This window comes from Heterocephalus glaber, unplaced genomic scaffold (assembly GCF_053883595.1).
Source record: "Heterocephalus glaber isolate CG9 unplaced genomic scaffold, H.glaber_assembly_v1.0 deba00000347, whole genome shotgun sequence".
NCBI classification, from domain to species: domain Eukaryota; kingdom Metazoa; phylum Chordata; class Mammalia; order Rodentia; family Bathyergidae; genus Heterocephalus; species Heterocephalus glaber.
The window spans coordinates 52,183,613-52,204,233 of record NW_028258143.1 but is presented as its reverse complement, the minus strand read 5'-3'; the positions used below and the strand labels follow the sequence as shown (position 1 = coordinate 52,204,233).

The 20,621-nt window shown below is 37.6% G+C and overlaps 1 protein-coding gene across 3 annotated transcripts in view; it reads right to left on the bottom strand.

Moving 5' to 3' along the window:
* Positions 1-1,963: 1,963 nt before the first annotated feature.
* The window catches only part of Pdk1 (pyruvate dehydrogenase kinase 1), a 38,992-nt gene continuing 20,334 nt past the window's right edge, over positions 1,964-20,621 (bottom strand). For all 3 annotated transcript variants that reach the window (XM_087200354.1, XM_004857680.4, XM_004857679.4), the window contains 2 exons: positions 6,962-7,075; positions 1,964-4,339 (listed from right to left, as the gene is read on the bottom strand). In XM_087200354.1, coding sequence (XP_087056480.1) covers positions 4,199-4,339; positions 6,962-7,075 — 255 coding nt within the window. In that variant the 3' untranslated portion in view covers positions 1,964-4,198. The remainder of the gene's footprint in view (positions 4,340-6,961; positions 7,076-20,621) is intronic.

Here is a 20,621-nt window from a genome sequence, read left to right as displayed (position 1 = left end):
GTTTGTTTCTATACACTTTTCTTTTCATATTTCCATCTTACATAATGATGTCACCGTACAAAAACTCTGGGTAAGTTCCCAAGAATGATACCCCAAACCATGCTTCAAAACTGGCATTATAAAGAAACTACCATTGCTTAATGGGCCCAGGATCTCCATTTGGGGTTATGAAAATGTTTTTAAATTAGACAGAGATGGTGGTTGCACACCATTGTGGATGTACCGAATGTTATTGAACTGTATTTTAAAATATTTCAGATTATGTGAATCTCAATAAGAATATAAAAAAAAAGGAAAAAAGAACTACAGTAAGTCCCTGACTTACAAACTTTCAAGTTGCAAACTTTCACAGGTGTTCTGTATCTGACTCACTCTGTTAGACTTAGGAACAAACCTGATTTAAGGAACATTCTCCTGGGATGGAACTCATTCATTAAGTTGGGCACTTACTATATTGATTTTGTCTCTGCTACCACCAAGTGTTAAAATCTTGGAACTTGACTTTACTGCAGCCACTGACACGAGCCCCAACACCCTTTCTGTGTCAGAAACATGACCTTACAGCCATGATGCCCTCTGAAAGCCAGTTACACACAATCACAACTCATGCCAGCGTATGGGAAACTGCACAGTACTTAGCTTCACGTTGCCAGTGCAGATATTTTTAACTGAAAAATGAGGTCATGGTCCCCATTGCAGAAACAAAGGAGTCACAAGGAAGAAAGATTAATATCACAGAGGATCACTAAAATACAGTCCATTCGAAAGATTGTGGGCCTCCACAAGACAAGCACTCAGAACATCTTCCTAGCTGTCTGTGGATGCTGAGATTCTAAGTTACAAAAGAGGGCTGGTAGAGCATTTGCCTAGCATGAGAGGCCCTGGGTTCAATCCCTGGCACTGAAGGGAAAAAAAAGGAAGGCCAGAACTAAGCAAATTAGTAGTATTCTTTTTTTTTGAATGAAAAAAAAAATCCTTCACAAGTATTAACCATATTCTTTTTTAAGTGTATTGAGTTGGGGAGCCAGGCACAGTGGTGCATGCCTGTAATCCCACCATTCTGGGAGGCTGAGGGAGAACCACAAGCTCAATCAAGCCCCACTGGGACAACTTAGTGACTTGACCAAGACTCTGTCCCAAAATAAAAAGGGCAGGGGATGTAGCTTAGTGCAAAGGTCCTGGTTCAATTCCTAGTACTGCAAAAGTACAGATTATTGGTGTCAGATATTAATCATAAATGATGAAAAGTACCTCCAGCAAAACCTTGTTTGCAAGCTACCTAACTCAGCCCTGATTACCTGTCCTTTGAAGCTTCACATTATGTACAATTGAAGATACTAACTGAAATTGGTTGACTGACTTGGTTTCCTCTCTAATTAGGTATTTACAGAGCCACAGTAGGACCATAAAGCTAATTGTTTTCCCGCCCTCTGGAGCTCTGCTCAGGAACTTACTGGCTTCAACAATGAAGGGAAGTTGTGGTGCTCATACCCTATCAAGGGGGAACAGGACAGGATGCGTATTTGACTAGTTAGGACATTCAACTGGCATAAGTAGAGAGTAGTGCTGATTCAATTAACGCTTTTCCTACAACTACTTATACTGTGAAAGTTACTTGAATTTCACAATTATTTATAGGTTTTCAAACACACAACAGATCTCCATTTATGCTATTAGTCTTTGTGGTATTTTACGATAATGAAAATCTAGGATAATCTATGCAAATCCTACTTCTTTCTTTACAATATACACATTAGAAATTTAAGTTCCAAGATTTAGTGCAAGCCACCTAGATACAAGTTTTTGAAATTTGAGTTCTAAATAATTCTATTGAAAATCCTAAGATTTAGTACAAACTTTCAAATGTTTACAGAATATTGAACCTTATGGATGGATGCAAGAGACTCCTATTTAAAAGACATGATTTTAAAAAAATCTAAATTGACTCCGTTTATTTACAAAATTAGAGTTGATCCATGTTTTCCATTTATTGCCATATAGAAGACATTTTACAAAACAATATGGTCGACTTCTACTTTGATATCTTTATGTAAAAACTTCACAGTCAAAGAAAGTGATCATTATTAGTTATGAAGACATCAAAGTCCAGCTGGCATTTTAAGTATAGGGCACAAGATTTTTGCTATCCCTTTCTAAAAACTGTTGGCACGTTCATTAACTGCCCAGGTTATAAAAATCAGCATCCACTCCTTGACCTTCAACATATTTTTATATCTACCCTACCTGACATTAATGCTCGTAGACAAAACAGTGATACAAGAATCTAAAAAGCTTTTGGGCAGCTCAGTGATTTAAAACCAACCAGGAAAAAGCTCTCCCAGAATTATTTTTGTCCATTACCACACAAAGTAAAAATATGATAATCTTAAAAACACAAAGGAAAACAATTTCACTTTTCCTTTGAAAACGTTATTTGTTAGCTCTTAAATATAGAGAGAAAAACTAATTTTCTTGGGGTAGAAAAGGCTATTTCATGGTAAAAACATCAAGTGTAGTTGTACCAATGTCTCATTTAGGAAAGAGTATTTTAATTCAAAGGATCCTAAAATATTTCATCCCTACAAGAAAAGTTTAAAGCTAAAAAACTGAAATGCACTAAACTAAGTCAAGCATTAACATGTTCTACTGTTTTCCACATAACTCATGCTAAGGAACAGTAGTAGGGGAGGGAAGATGTATCTTTTTCAGCATCAGTCCCATTAACCAGGAAGCGCTGGTCCACTGGCAGGCCTCTGAATCTCATGACCTCCTTTCTTAAATGAGGGCCTAGACTAACCTCCCTTCCAAATCTACAGATTAACATACTTTTTTTTTTTCGATAGGTGCAAGAATTCTATTTTGTGCTATATGATTTGACTTAAAGAAAAACTACATATTTAAGGGGCACAGTGTGATGACTTGATACATATATAAAATGTGTAGTTTCAATGAATTTCCCTTAAAAGATAAAGAGTGGGATGAGGATTTAGCTCAGTGGTGCTGCTGCCTGCCTCACAAGGGCAAGGTCCTGAGTTGGAGCCCCAGTACCAAAAAATAAAAGTTATAATAATATCTCAAAGTATTTGTACATTACAAATTACTACACAAATGCAAAGGATTATAATAAATACAAGTTGAGTTTTCCCTGATAACAGAATCTGAATACTTTTAGAAAATATATGTTCTTTCTTGCCTCTTAAACTAAAAATAAGGTGATCCTTTGGTACCAAACAATTCTCCTACAGTATTTTCTTCTCTTGCTTCTAATAGTGTGTTTAATTGCACCAGGTCTGAGATCAGTCTAGAAATCTGACCTTTAATCAAGTGGAAACCAAAACCTAAAGAGCAGTACACTAAAAATCAGACTCACATTGGAAATGTTTTAAAAACAGAATCCTGGGCTCCAGTCCTAGAAGTTCTGATTATGTCTGGATTGGGACCCAGAAAAGCCCTACTGTTTTCAAAAGCTCCCCCAGGTAATCGCAGCAATTTATTAATTCAGTTTTGAGGACTTGATGCTTGCCCTGAATATATTCTCTATCACTTTAGTAGCTGCTAGTTTGTTCCCCCAGCATTCATCACAAGCACACTTGGAACAGACTGCCATGATCTTGCCCTAGATTCACAGGAAGCTAGTCATTAACACCTATTTCAATCAAATTATACAACTGAATTTAGAGCTAAGACAATGCACGTAGATGCTGAGAGGCTGGTTCTACACCTACAACTGTGTTCTGCTTTACTTGTAGTCGGTCACTGATAAACACCAAGAGCATCTTACCAGTACTAAATAAAGGATGGCAGAACTCCAAATAACTAACCAGCTAATCAGTATTATTTAGAATATGTTTCTAGCAGACATAAGTGAAACATATTTAAAAAAAAAAACTACCCACTTCTTATATAAACCCAAAGACTTCCACATTTCTGAAGTCTACCATAAAGAATAAGTGGACTAAAACTACAATTGTTTAAAAAATATGTTCAATTAACTGTGAAAATATACATGTAAAATAGGTATACCTTTCTCCTTTAGGAGGTTTAACAGGCACAAGTAGAATTCATTTTCCATTTATTCTACCCAGAGTTAATTGTGAAAATGACACATGAAGTATTTGGTATAATATAGTTCTGAACAACATCTCTTCCAAATTTAACACCAAAACCGCACTTGGACTTTCCAGGTGTCCCAAGTGCATTAGGCGCTGCGGAACGTTGTCATGTCCTTTGGTTCTCTGCTTGGGACACACCAGTCGTCAGCCTCGTGGTTGGTGTTGTAATGCTTCCAGGCAGCTTTGTTATACACGGGGAGTCTTTCGATTGAGTCTGTTGACAAAGCCTGAAAAAAAGCAGGACCTCTAAGTCTTACATTTTTAGAAATTCATTTTTTGAGAAAATATTCACTGGCAAAAAGATCATTACAAATTAAATAATGCTTTATTGGTATCCTGTTAATCATAACGCCACCTACATATACTTTTAAGGTATACATATTTGAAATATGTTATTTACTAAGCTATGGCATTAACTGATGCGGATGTTGACTGAGCTTACTGCCTGCATTAATTCCAGCCAGCCTGGAAGATCCTGGATTGAAATTTTACATAAGTATAGCAGATGTCTCTTAGAAAGAATGAGCCAGATCAGAAGTTGGGTACTTGAAAAAGTCGGCTAAGAGCAAAAGCATAAAAAGTGGACATATGAACGTTAATATATGTATGAAGATTTAATATCTACTTCAATTACTGTTAGAAATAATTTTTTTTCAGTATAGTGACTATGCTTTTAAAATCTCATCTTAATATTATTAACAGCCATGTGGGATGGTGCATGCCTGTTAAGGCTAGCGACTTGAGAGGCTGAAGCAGGAAGACTGTAAGTTCAAGGTCAGCCTGGGCATCTCAGCAAGATCCTCTCTCAAAAAAGCAGAAAAAGGGCTGAGGATGTAGCTCAGTGTGATGGTCCTGTGTTAACCTCCAGTACCGCAAAATAAATAAATCAATTAAGTCAGTACATATAAAACTGTATCTAAGGCATCTTGGCTTTTGCACGAATGATTCTTGGCCCTGGGTTTGATCTTATGTTTTCTTCTGCCACTAAAGCCACCAATTTTAGTCACATCACATCTGATTGCTATGTCATACATAATTTCATATTTCCAATATATCACTACCTTTTTGTCTTGTTTTTTAAGATAGGGTCTCACTGTATAATTAAGGCTGGCCTTGAAATCAACATGTAGCCCAGGCTGGCCTCAAACTCCCAGTGATCCTCCTGGTTCAGCCTCTCGAGTGCTGGGACTATAAGCATGTGCCACCACACCCAGCGATATATCATTACCTTTACTACACTGTTCTATTTCAGCTTCCTGCAAATCACTAGAAACTGTGATAAACCACCTTCCTGAGTTGGGGGTGTGGCTCTATGGCAGAGCACTTGACCACATGCGAGACCTTGGAATCAATCATTAATATTGCAAAAAAAAAAGAAGGAAGGAAGGAAAGGAAAGAAAAAAATTACATTCCTTCCTATCTTCTTGAAGTTAGGACTTTTCAGTATTTCAACCTCAGACCACTGACATTCCCTGAGATGCAGAAACTATTAAAGTAGAAATTTCAGTCTTATAATGCAAAATTAGATCTTTGATGTTGATGGTTTTCATGATTTTTAAGATTTGTCTTCTATTTTTTTCCAAAATGGAACTAAAAACCTTTCAACTATGTGTTCTCTTTATATACTGTAGAATTATAGAATATTTGATCTATAAGCTAGATAAAAATGCCACATTTGGTGATAAAAAAATATTGCACTGATGTTGCCATTTTTAAGTTCCTCATAACTGACATGGTTAAGGAAAAACAGAACTATTATCTTGAAAGAATTTCTATCCTTTTCAGATAAACTTATTTTTTCTTAACTTCTCCAGCATTTCCTATAAAATTGGTGCCACCTTGTGGCCCAAACAAGCAACTAGCATCACTAAATAGGCACGAGTAGTGGCCTATTTGTGGTTTACCTAGGGCTTTTCCATCCCTGTAAAATATAATGAACCCTCCATAGGTGCACTGTGCACCACAGATGAGTAGGCTAAGTGCTTCTGGTCCCACCAGGAAAGCTACATGCTTACTTAGAGTCACCAGTGCTTGTTCCCAAATCTGTTTATGCAATTATATGTCACTGTAATTGTTTAACACTTAACCAAGTATTACAATAAACAAAGCACACACGCATGCACATGCACACACACGCACGCATGCACACACACACACAAGGGGAGGGTTATTTGAAAGCGATGATGAATGTTTTGGAAGGACTCATGAGGGAAAGTCACATAAAACTGCTATCTAGCTGACATGGTAGTGCACATCTGTAATCTCAGCTACTTGGAAGGCAAAGGGAGAAGGACTGCAAGTTTGGGGACAGCATGGGCAACTTAGAAAATTAAGGGCTACAGCTGTAGCTCAAAGGTTCAATCCCTAGAACTGCAAAAGAAATACATACAATAACAACAAAACACCTGCTGTCAGATCAGTCAGAAGACATCTTTAAAGGATTACAAAAATCTCCCAAAGGATAAAGTACTTGGTTATTTCTTTGTTTAAAAAGACTAAAATGGTAAAAATTGTAAGTACAGCTTGGGCCGGAAAGACAGCGTGTAGACCTCTCTGCACATCAACATCCACATCCATTCATATGCTTCCTGTTAAAATTACATGTGCATGGTATATTAACTTTACCTTTCCTCAATTTCTCTTCCTATTACCAACCACAGTCCTGATCACAACAGGTAAGAATGTTTCTGCAGTCAAGAGGATCAACTGCCAAAACAGGCAAGATCCCTTGTAAGTGTTTGTGTACTTAAACAGTATGAGGCAGAGTAAAATTTCTTGGTAGTTAAATTTGGCACTTTTTGTTATCATCAAAAAAAATATGGTTAAATCAAGAAGACTCTAGTTATTACCTTAATGTAGATAACAGCATCTGTACCGTAGCCCTCCAGGGAATACAGCTTCAGGTCCCCTTGGAAGTACTGTGCATACAGACGTGATATGGGCAACCCATAACCAAAACCAGCCTGTTCAGTGAGAAAAACAAGATTCTACTCAGAGAGCTCCATACTGAAATACTTTTCTAATTAAGATAAATCCCACTAGGGTCCTCCCCAGGGCTATCCGAGCCTGCATATGAGGGATCTGTTAACATATAAGTGTTAATAATGATTACACTGAAGTTCAGCTGAATACTACATTAGCTGATCCCCTCTGGTTATGTAAAACTCTTCATTCTTTCAGGACTTCTGGTAGTTTAGAAAAAGCATCTTGCTTTTTTCCTCATTGGCCCGGTCTAAGGTACCCTTTTTATATAAAACACATTCTCTCTTTTTAAGAGCAAGAGTAGAAAACACTTTGTTGCATCCTTGCAAGATCTATCTCCTGACTTCACATCATGGGTTTCCAGCCTGTGTGGTGAACCCAGAGGTAGCCTATAACAGGTCTACTCTCTTAATTCTCAGTGACAGGTCACTTCCTTGCTTAAAATCTTCAAAGCATACCACCACTCCCACTCTCCCCATCACTTCCTTAGTGATAAAAAGCCAAGCTTCTAAAAAGAGCTTTCAAGACTTGATAAGATCAAGTTCCTGCCTCCCACTTTCCCATCTAGCCCTTAAGTTCCTTGAAGATCATGTCTGCATCTATCTTCAGGTGTGTGGAATGACCTCCTTCTTTATCTTGTCAATCCTACACTTTAATATAAAATAAAAACACAAGGATGAAGGTAAAAAGCTTTCTATTACCAAGTCATATGGTCAGTGACATTCCACACAGCATGTTAGTTAGGAGTTTATATAGACTCGGGAATCAGTGCACTATTAGCAACCTAGGAGCTGGCTTTACTTTCCACCAATTCTTACTCGACTTTTCTAACCAGAGTTTCTGTTTATCCTCCAAATCAACTATCCAATTTCCACACTTCTCCCGACCCAGGGAGGCTGAGCTGAATGGACTACATCAGTGGATTCCCACGTCGGCTTCCAGAGGGTCCTGCCACTGGGGGGCCCCACAGAGGTCAGAGGAAAACAAGATAGGTGTTCATTCCCCAGATTTTTCTGGAACTTTTCCTGCTTCTAGGTTCTATTCATTTTGTCTTCTCCTCATCCCTTTAATCCAGGATTGTTATGATTTATATCCAGATGTTCCCCAAGAGCCTCATTTGCTCACAGATGGGGCTTTTGGAAAGCGATGGATTATGGGGGCTTACAGCTGAATTGCTGTTAGGAGACAGGATCTGGGTGGAAGAGGTGGGTGGATCACTGGGAGTGTGGCAGGGACAGGTTCATCTTCTTGTACTGCACCTCTGATCCCACTCTCAGCTCTTCCTGTCTGCCATGCCCCTCTGCTCTGGTGTGCTACCTCACAGCCAGCCGACTGAGGACTGAAATCTCTGCAAACTGAATAAACCTTCCTCCTTTAAGTTGCAGGTGTCAGGTATTTTGTCCCAGCATCGAGGAAAGTGGCTAAGACAAGGCTGGTAACATCTTTGCAGTAAAAAAGGCTATTTACAAAAAGACTAATCATATGTAAGTGTGGATTACACTTATATATGGAGTACAGGAAGCCAGTCTCTGTAAGTAAGCCTTCCTTGAATTACCAAAATTTTCGTGACTTACACACCTCTCCTGAGGCCTGATACATTAACTGGTTCCAAAAATGGCCCTAAGACAACTGCATGAGCAGGTGATACCTGACCTGCTTTTTACTGTCTACACCTGAGGACTCATGGGGCTTCATCTATAATAGTTAACAGAGAAGAAAACAGCCTACCCATATATGTGCTGGCACCAGCCCTAAGTGGACCGCCCTTCACTATAAGCCTCTCAGGGCCAGGGGCAGGCCTGAAAGACAGGTGGAAGTAAACCCTACCAGCTCAGGCAGTGGCAACAGCCTGACTAGTCAGGAACTCAGAAAGAACAAAAGCAGTAACTGATGAAGAGACCTGGAAGACATGTAGATGGGTGCTCCTCTCTGAATGAGCTTTGCATGTGAAGATGTTCTGTCCATACAGAAGGTGTTCATGTAGGGGAAACGCCAATAACCAGGGGGACAAGCTGGCCACTCCTGTGTTTAACAGGGAGCCTCTCTCCAGCTCCCCGCTGCTTGATGACTGGGTCACTTACAAAGCAGTCATGGCAGCAGGAAGGAGGTTCTGCAAGAACGTAACAGTCTCACTCTGGCTAAGGCTACACAGACATAGGGAGCCTCTCCTATATCCAACCTCTATTTCCTTAAAAATTGCATAAATCCTGCACCCTAAAACAATACTTATATAATATTTATTATGCACTAGGTACTATAAAAAGCATCTTTACATACATTAACTCATTTAATTCTCACAGTAACTCCATTTCCAAGTTAGGGAAACTGGGCCTAGTAAAGTCAATAGTTGGTTCCCAAGGCCATACCTTTCTGATGTGGTGGAAGCAGGAATGAAAACAGTTTAGATTCCAGAGGGTGGACCAGTTCCCTATGCTACTCTACACAGAAATTCTACAGTACCTGTTTCCTACCAACACAGCATCTCCCTTCTCTCCCCCTACTTCTTAGGGTAAAACTAGACTTCTAAAAAGATGCCTATGTTCATCATTTATCTGCCCCATGGCACACAGATACCCATTCATGGGAGCCACATGTCTCAAATGGAGAAGCACATTCCTCAATCATTTCAAAAGTGGTGGGATGAGAGCCCCAGAATGTGTGCAGTGTCACACAAAAGTCCTGCTGATGACTTCCTAGAAAAGGGTATAAAAACCAGCTCCTTCTTATACCATATTTTATCAGGTTACAGCTTGACAATGATGAATATGCCAGAAGTTGCAAAGCCTAGAAAAATGGAGTTCTTCTAGAATTAACAGGACAAAGATTTGGCAAAGTGCTATTTTGTGAAAGTAGGGGCTAAAGATAAGATAAAGTCAACTGAAAAGCTGATCTTCACCTGAAAATAGGTGACGCTAAGATCAATAAAAACACCATCAGGCAGAGGACCAGAGCCTCTCTCAGCACCCAGGAGGAGGCTTCCAGTCTGCCATACTACACCCCGCCCCCAAGCACAGAGGAGGTGAGCCTCACGGGTGCTGGCAGCACCCCACACCCCCACTGAAATGAAGAGACATGTAAACAAGTCTCTAAACCAGACTTCCAGATCACCTACAGCAACCCCAAAGGGAAAAAGCATGGAACACTTGGATACACATCCACCTGGACTCCCTGAACTGGCAACAAAAGAGGATCTGGAAAAAATGAAATCAGAAATAATTTCTCACATAACAGCAGAGATTGTGCTCATAGTGCAAGACATGATTAATAAATCTACAGAGGACACAAATAAAAAAATAGAGGAGCTGAGGAACATGATGGAATCCCAAATAGGAAACAAATGTAATCTATAAAACAGATGTAAACAGATTTCCAGATTAAAAACTCCACTGAAAGTCTATGCAGCAGGATGAGCCAATGTGAGGACAGAATTTCAGATACAGAAGATAAGATTGCAATTAGTGACCAGGAAAAGAAAAACTGTTTTAAAATTGTAAGGGAACATGAGAAATCAATCCAGAAGCTGCTAGACGATGCAAAGAAGAGTAACATAAGACTGATTGGAGTAAATGAAGAAACAGGAGTGCAGATGACATAAAAAACTGTTCACAGAAGTGATGGCAGAAAACTTCCCAAACAGGGGAAAAGAACTTGACATACAGATAAGTGAGGCATATAGGACTCCAACTAGCCTTGATCGAAAAAAATCTACACATAGGCATATAATTGTTAAGATTCCAGAAACCCAACAGAAGAACAAAATTCTACAAGCAGTTAGAGAAAAGAAACAAATCACATACAAAGGAAAGCCCATCAGAATCACAGAAGACTTGCCAACACAAACCCTCAGGGCAAGAAGAGCTTGGAGTGACATTTTTCAAGCCCTAAAGGAAAACGGCCTCCAGCCCAGATTGATGTACCCTGCAAAACTATCTTTCAAAATTGATGGAGAAATAAGATACTTTCATGACGAAGAGCACCTTAGGAACTTCATGAATACCAAACCAGTACTCCAAAGCATTTTAGACAATATCCTAGGAAAAGACGAGGATCACAACCCCAGGAAGCCCAGTAGAATGAATCCATTGGGTGCGACAAGAAATTAAATGCAAAGGGGGAGAATCCAACAAAAAGAAAAAGTAATGAAAATGATAAGTCAATACAAATCAGTTATAACCATCAATATTAATGGTCTCAATTCACCAATCAAAAGAAATAGACTGGGTCCCGTGGAACGCACTGAATCAGCCTGCTGCAGACAGGCAGGTCTGCGGATGCTGTAGCAACGTCCTGAGTTGCGTGTAACGCGCCGAATCAGCCCGTGCCCGGCAGCAATCCACTGGACACCCAGCCCATTCCGCCCCCATACAGCCACCTGGTTCCACACTACAAAGATGCAGAGGACACCGGACCACCAGACCACTGTACTGGGTAAGTTGGAGTCATCTTCACCTCCCATCAGGACTGGGACTATCTTCAGGGGAAGGGCAGCTGGAACCTGCAATACAACTCTGCAGAGTTCAACCCTACAGGAGGACAGGGAGTTCAACTTGGGACTTGCACCCAGAAATCTGCCTGAATCTCATGGGTCGGGCACTAGCTTGCTGAAACTCATTGACTTAAATCTGAACACTGCAACCCACGTTGTCTGTTGTGACAGCAGAGACATAGCCTGAAAGAGGCCCATCATCTTCATGGTTATTTTTTATTCCCAAAATTATTTTATTATTTTAGTTTTTTTCTCTTTTCTTTTCTTTTGCTCCTCTTATCTTTAATTTTTTTCCCTACTCTTTGCAAATATTTGTTTTTCTCTTCTTTTTTTTCTTTTCTTTTCTTCTTTCTTTTCTCTTTCCTTTCTCTCTTACACTCACTCTCTTGCTCTCCCACATTGATCATCTTCCCTTTTTGTCCCTGTTTTGGTCCTCAGTCGGAGTTCTTCATTTTCCTATTATTCTCTTTTTCCTCCTCACCTGTGCCCTCTGACCACACTGCTAACCTTCCCCTATCCTTCTTCCCATCTATCCCTCCCTCCCCAACCCCTTCTAACTCCCCATTCCAAAGGGTAAAGTTGTTATATTGAAGAGTTTATTCACTATATGTTGGGTTGGTCCTTAATCTTGATTTAAGTCACACAGCTAAAGGTGACAGATTAATAACTACCACCAAATGTCATTTTCAAAGATGTACTTGATGCAATGGTGTTGCTGACTGTATCACTTGGGCTAAGGTGTGGGTATTGATCTAGTCAATGAACCTTCCTAGTATAAGGAAAATGAGATAGCCTTAGAGTCATTAGAGATTCAAAACTTAAAGACCAGCTATATCTGGAAGACACCTCTGAGAAGCAATCATTCCATAAGGGTTCTAATTAGAAGCAACAAAGATACCTACAATAAGCAATTTCAAACTGTCAACCCAGGAGTTAAACGAAGGACAGTACCAAAAACAAAAATGAGAAGACATTTAAGGAAGGCACAAACTCAGACTTCCACCCCACCAAGGGTAAATCCTGGGGGAAATGAGATGGAAAAGTCCGACAACCAACCACTTGGGATACCCTGAACCGATAGCACTGGAAGTAACAAAACAGATGAATGAGGCTCTAGAAAAATTCAAAGCAGAAATAATCTCCTAGATATCTACAGAGATGGTGAGCAGAGTGAAAGACATGATTAGAGGATCTAGAACAGAAACATAAAAAAATAGATGACCTCAGAAACATGCTGGAGGCCATGAATGCCTAGCATAAGAAAGAAATGGAAACCATGATCGCCCAACATAAGAAAGAAATGGAATCCATGAAACAGATTCAAACAGATATTCAGGAGATCAAAAATTCCACTGAAAGTATCCACAGCAGATTAAGGGAATCTGAAGATAGAATATCAGATATAGAAGATAGGATTGCGGTTAGAGACCATGAAAATAGAGATTTCTTAAAAATAGTAAGGGACCATGAGAAATCAATCCAACAACTGCTAGATGATGCAAAGAAGAATAACATAAGACTGATTAGGAGTTCATGAAAAAACAGGAGAAAGCACAATTTACATAAAAAAACTGTTCACAGAAGTAATAGTGGAAAACTTCCCAGACAGAGGTAGAGAATTGGACATACAGATAAGTGAGGCATATAAAACTTCAACTAGCCATGATCAAAAAAAATCTACATCTAGACATATAATAGTCAAGATCCCAGAAACCAAAAAGAAAAACAAAATCCTACAAGCAGTTAGAGAAAAGAAACAAATCACCTACAAAGGAAAGCCCATCAGAATCACAGCAGACTTTTCAACACAAATCCTCAAATCAAGGAGAGCCTGGAGTGAAGTGTTTCAAGCCCTAAAAGAAAATAACTTCCAATCTAGACTGTTGTATCCTGCAAAATTATCTTTCAATATTGATGGGGAAATTAGATACTTCCACGACAAAGAACACCTGAGAAATTTCATGAACACCAAACCAGCACTACAAGCAATTCTAAACAATATCCTAGAAAAAAGCAATGAACGTCACAACTCCATGAGGCCCAACAGAGGGAAGCCACCAGGCAAGGTAAGATGCTAAAGGGAAAGGGGGAAAGAAATAAGAAATAAAAGAGCCAACAAAAGTAAAACATCATGACAAGGATAAATCAGTATCTATCAATTATAACCATCAGTGTTAATGGCCTCAATTCACCAATCAAAAGAAATAGACTGGCAGAATGGATTAAAAAGGAAAAATCCAACAATATGCTGTATACAAGAAACACACCTAACTCAAAAAGAAACTCAAAGACTGAAAGTAAAAGGATGGAAAAAAGTTCTCCATGCCACAGGAACTCAGAAGAAAGCAGGGGTAGCAATCTTATTTCCAGAGAAAGTAGATTTCAAACCAAAACTAATTAAGAGAAACAAAGATGGTCACTACATCCTTGTGAAGGGAACAATCCAAGAGGAAGAGATGACAATCATAAATATATATGCACCAAATACAAATGCCCCCAACTATACAAAACAAATATTAATAGACATGAAAAACCAAATAAACACTAACACAATTGTAGTGGGGGACCTCAATGCCCCACTATCACAAATAGACAGATCATCTAGACAAAAAGTTAACAGGGAAATTCTAGAACTGAACCAAGCTATTGAATAAATGGACTTAATAGATGTTTACAAAGTGTTTCACCCCACAAAATCAGAATACACATTCTTTTCAGCTGCACACGGGTCATTCTGAAGAACAGACCACATGCTAGCTCATAGGACATATCTAAGTAAATGTAAAAAAACTGAAGTTACCCTCTGTATATTATCAGACCATAGTGCAATAAAATTGGAGATCAATAACATAAGAAACCACAAAACCCCCACAAACACATGGAAACTGAATAACACCCTCTTGAACAACCAATGGGTCACAGAAGTAATTAAAGAAGAAATTAAACAGTTTCTACAAGTAAATGAAAATGCCAGTACAACATACAGGAATCTATGGGACACAATGAAAGCAGTTCTATGCAGGAAATTCTTAGCAGTGAATGCCCATATTAGGAAGACAGAGAAAACTCAGATAAATAACCTAATGCAGAACCTCAAGCTCCTAGAAAAAGAAGAGCATAACAAATCCAAAGCTCATACAAAATAGGAAATTATAAAGATTAGGGCAGAAATTAATCCAATGGAGACTAAGAGAACAATACAAAAAAAATCAATGAATCAAAGAGTTGGTTTTTTGAAAGAATAAATAAAATTGATAAACCTTTAGCCAACCTTATCAAAAAAAGGAAAGAAAAGGCACAAATACATGCAATTAAGAATGAAAAAGGTGAAGTCACAACAGATCCAACAGAAATCCAGAGGCTCATCAATACCTACTTCAAGAACCTCTACTCCAATAAAATGGAAAACACAGAAGAAATGGGCAGATTTCTAGATACACACGAATTGCCAAAGTTAAATGAAGAAGATATAGAAATTCTAAACACCCCAATTACAATGAGTGAAACTGAAAAGTAATAAAATATTTACCAACAAAGAAAAGCCCAGGTCCAGATGGCTTCACTGCTGAATTTTACAAGACATTTAAAGAAGAACTAACACCATTACTCTTTAAACTTATCAAGGAAATTGAAAGGGAAGCAATACTTCCAAATTCATTCCTGGAAGCAAGTGTTACTTTGATTCCAAAACCAGGGAAAGACCCAACCCAAAAAGAGAACTACAGGCCAATCTCTCTAATGAACATATATGCAAAAATCCTCAACAAGATACTGGCAAACAGAATACGGAGGGTCATCAAGAAGATCATACACCCTGAACAAGTCGGATTTATCCCAGGGATGCAAGGATGGTTCAACATTTGTAAATCAATAAATGTAATACATCATATTAATAGAGTCAAGGATAAAAACCACATGATCATCTCAATAGATGCAGAAAAAGCATTCAACAAAATCCAGCACCCATTCATGATAAAAACCCTACAGAAAATTGGAATAGAAGGTCTTTATCTCAACCTGATTAAGACTATCTATGAAAAACCAACAGCCAACATCATACTAAATGGTCAAAAACTGAAAACTTTCACGCTAAAATCAGGAACAAGACAAGGAGGCCCACTATCACCACTCCTGTTCAATATAGTTCTGGAAACATTAGCCACAGCAATTGGAAGAGAAAGAAATAAAAGGAATAAAGATAGGAAAAGAAGAAGTTAAACTGTCATTATTTGCTGACAATATGATACTTTACATAGAAGACCCAAAAAACTCCACCAAAAGACTTCTAGACTTAATTGACAGATTCAGTAGATTAGCTGGATACAAGGTCAACACTCAAAAAACAATACCCGTCTTGTACACAAATAACTGACTCACTGAGAGAGAAATTAGGGAAACAATTCCTTTTACAATAGAATCCAAAAAAATGAAATATCTAGGAATCAACCTAACAAAGGAAGCAAAAGACCTCTACACTGAAAACTACAGCACTCTGAAAAAAGAGATCAAAGAGGATACAAGAAAATGGAAAGACATCCCTTGCTCCTGGGTAGGAAGAACCAATATAGTAAAAATGGCCATACTTCCAAAACTACTATATAGATTCAATGCAATCCCAATTGAAATTCCAACAATATACTTCACAGAACTAGAAAAAACAATCCAAAAATTCATTTGGAACTACAAGAGACCCAGAATAGCTAAAGCAATTCTAAGCAACAGAGACATGGCTGGGGGTATCGCAATCCCCAATTTGAAACTATATGACAAAGCTACTGTGGTAAAAGCAGCATGGTACTGGCAAAGGAACAGACCTAAGGATCAGTGGAACAGATTAGAGATGCAGAAACAATTCCAGACACGCTCAGCCACCTCATCTTTGACAAAGGAGCCAACCACCAGCACTGGAGGAAAGATAGCCTATTTAATAAATGGTGTTGGAAAAACTGGATTTCAACCTGCCAAAGATTGAAACTAGACCCATACCTATCACCATGCACTAAACTAAGATCGAAGTGGATTAAAAATCTAAATATTAAGACAGAAACACTAAACTTGCTGGAAGATAAGTTAGGTAGAACTCTTGAAGACATTGGCATAGGAAAAGACTTCAAGAACAAAACCTCAGCAGTATGGGAACTAGCAGAAAGAATCAACAACTGTGATCTCATCTTATTGAAATGCTTCTGCACTGCAAAAGAAACCACCAACAGAGCTAACAGACAACCTACAATATGGGAAAAAAATTTTAGCAGCTGTACCTCAGACAAAGGACTACTATTTAGAATATATAAAGAATTGAAAAAAATCAGACCCCCCAAATTCAAAAACCCAATTCAAAAATGGGCATCTGAAATGAACAGACATTTCTCAGACAAGGAAGTAAAAGCAGCAAACAAATATATGAAAAAATGTTCAACATCACTCATCATTCGAGAGATGCAGATGAAAACACTGAGATTCCACCTCACCCCAGAAAGAATGGCTGCTAGCAAGAAATCAAAAAATAACAAATGCTGGCGGGGTTGTGGGGAGAAAGGAACCCTTCTCCATTGCTGGTGGGAGTGCAGACTGATGCAACCGCTGTGGAGGTCAGTATGGAGATACCGCAAAGAACTAGGACTAGAAGTCCCATTTGACCGAGCTATTCCCCTGCTGGCTATCTTCCCAAAAGAATTAAAAGAATCATACCACAGTGATATACGTACACCAATGTTCATAGCAGCACAGTTTGTAATAGCTAAAGCTTGGAAGCAGCCCAAGTGCCCATCAACTGGAAACTGGATAAAGAAAATGTGGTTTTTTTTTAATAAAATGGAGTACTACTCAGTCATAAAGGATGAAAAACTAGAGTCATTTATAGCTAAATGGATGCATATCAAGGCCATACTCTTAAGTGAAATAAGTAGGACACACATGTGTAAATACCGAATAGTTTCACTAGTGTGAGAAACTGATAGTGTAAACAAGGGTTAAAATGATTATAATGAATAATTGATAATTTGAAATAGGAAAAAAGGTCCAAAGATGAAGGAGTGAAGGGAGGGGAAGGGGAAAGGAAAAGAGGGAAAGGAAAAACTATGAGAAAAGAAAAAAAAATGGAAATGAAATCTATGTAAATAGGGAAGGGTGGAGGGGGTGAAGGGTGCACAGGTAATGGGGAAAAAAAAATAAGAACCAAGATATATCATGTACAGGTACAAACACCCAATGATAAATGTAAATGAACTGTATACCTAAAATGTACCAATAAAAGAACTAAAGAAAACAAAACAAAAAGAAAAGAAATAGACTGGCACAATGGGTCAAGAAGCAAGATCCAACAATATGCTGCATACAAGAAACACACTTAATTCGAAAAGAAACTCATAGTCTGAAAGTTAAAGGGTGGAAAACAATACTCCATGTGACAGGAACCCAAAAAAAAGCAGGAGTAGCTATCCTCTTTGCAGATCAAGTGGATTTCAAACCAAAATCTGAAATATTTCTGGTCCCAAGAATTTCAGATAAGGGATAGTCAACTTGTATGTACAAATCTATTGTGAACATGTATTTTCATTCCTCTTAAGTAAAAACTTAAGAGCAGAACTGGTTTTCAATAGTAATACAAGAAATTTCTATTGTTTTCCAAGATGGTTTTATCATTTTACATTCACATTAGCAGTATTAGAAAGTTCTAGTTCACACCTAAGCTGACATTTATTCTTTTAAAACTTTTAACTTTATCTCCCTAATGAGTGTATAATACGATCTTGTTATTGTACTGATTAGTATTTTTCTGATTCTAGTATTGAACACCTTTTCTTGTGCTGTACTGGCTATCTTGTGTCTACTTTTTAATTGGGTTGTCTATTACTGAGCTGTAAGAGTTCTTTATATATTCTGGTCATAGGTTATATGTATTATAAATATGGCATATTTAAGGACTACTTTTCATTTTCTTAATGATGTGATTTGAAGTTCTAAATTTTGATGGAATCTCATTTATCAATTTTTTTCTTTTATACATGTTTTTTTGTATCCTAGGAAATTCTTGCCTACCCTAAATTCATGAAAATTTTCCCTTATAATTTCTTTTTAAAGTTTGATAGTTTTAGTTTTTCATATTTAGGTTCATAGATCCTTTCAAGTTATCTTTATGTACGGAAATAAAGGGCTGAGGTTATTTTTTTACAAACGGATAGCAGGTGTTCTAGTGCCATTTGCTGAAAACACTATCTTTTCCTGTGCTCTTGAATTGAGTTTATGTTCTATAAGATGTTAATGTTAAATAATCTTTCAAAACTCACTGGACCATATATGTGTGGTTCTATTTCCAATGATCTATATGTCTTTCCTTACACCAACACTGCCTTGATTATGGTAGCTTTAGAGGAAGTCTTAAAATTAGGTACTAAATGTCTTCCAACACTGGTTTTTCTTTTTACTTTTCTATGTCCTTTGTACTCCTATATAACTTTTAAATTTCAATATCCAATTCTTCATTTACAGCAAGTATACACAGACCTGAATTTTTATATATACTTTGTGTTTTCTAATCCTGCTAAATTCAAATACAAGTTCTAGGAGCTCCTAGAGATTTCTTAGTATTTTCTCTGTAGATGATCATTTCATCTACATATAAAGATTTTACTTCTACCTTGCCAATCCTATGCTAATTGTTTCTTTTTATTGCCAGACTATTTTGGTTTGGGCCTGTGTTTCAAAGTTTAATGGACAGATGAAGACTAGGCATATCTGCCCTTGTTCCCCACCTTAGAAAGCATTGTATCTTTTCCATTCATATAAGGCATTTTTGCTGGAAGTATGGAGTACATGTCTCTGATCTGTTGAGAAGGTTCTGTTCTACTTCTATCTCCTGATAGCTTTTACCATGAACAGCTGTAGAATTTAGTCCAATACTTTTTCTGCAACTACTGACAGGATCATATGGCGTTTTCCTTTCCTCTGTTAAAATGATGACATATAGGGGTGGATCTTCTAATGCTGAACCAACACTGCCATCCCTATAATAAAACTACTTTCTACATACTGCCAGATCTGACTTCTAATACTTTGTTTTGTTAAACAAATTTTTATCTATGTTCATACTTTTTTCTTCTATTATCTTTCTCCAATTTTAGTATTAGCAGAATGTTGATTTCCTAAAATGAGAGAAGTGTTCCTTCTTTAAACGTTTGATACAATTCATCAGTTAAAATGTATATGAGCCTGTTGTTGTCAAATAGGTAGGTTTTCAAGCTAGGAATATACTTTCTTTAATAGGTGCTATTCAAATTTTATATTTCCTCCAGAGTCAGTTTCATTAATTTGTCTTCCAAGGTACTTCTTAGAAGTTGTCAAATTTATTTCAAAAAAGATTTTTGTAATATGCTTTCTATATCCTTTTAAATTCTGTAAAATCTGTGGTAATGTCCTCTAAATTTTGATACTGTAATTTAAAAAATGTATAATTGATATTGTGTAATAGGAAGAAAAGGTCTAAAGGAGTAGGGGAAGTGGGAGGGGTCAGGAAAAGGAAAGAAGGGAAAAGAAAAAATATGAAAAAAGGAAAAAAATGGAAACAAAGTCTTTGCAAACAGGGAAGGGTGGAGGGGGTGAAGGGAGGGGAAGGGGAAAAAACTAAGAACCAAGATCTATTATGTAAAGGCACAAAAATCCCAATGATGAATATAATTGTATTGTATACCTAAGATGTACCAATAAACTTAAGGGGAAAAAACCATCAAAATAATTAGAATTCCAGTTTATTTCTCACCAGTGATTAAATGTTACCTGAATTTCAGTCTTACCTCTGAGTCTAGAATGTAACATCTTTCTAATTACAAACACTTGAGGAAAAAGTTGACATTAAAGATTAAATCAGTGTTAACCAAATACTAGTAAGACCAATAATTTATTCTTCACATTAGAAATAATATATCAGAATATAATAATCAAATACTATTAAAACCAGTAATTTATTCTTCACATTAGAAATAATACACTAGAATATGGTTTACCATAGGAAATCTGCTGTTATTCACTATCAAGCTCAGCAG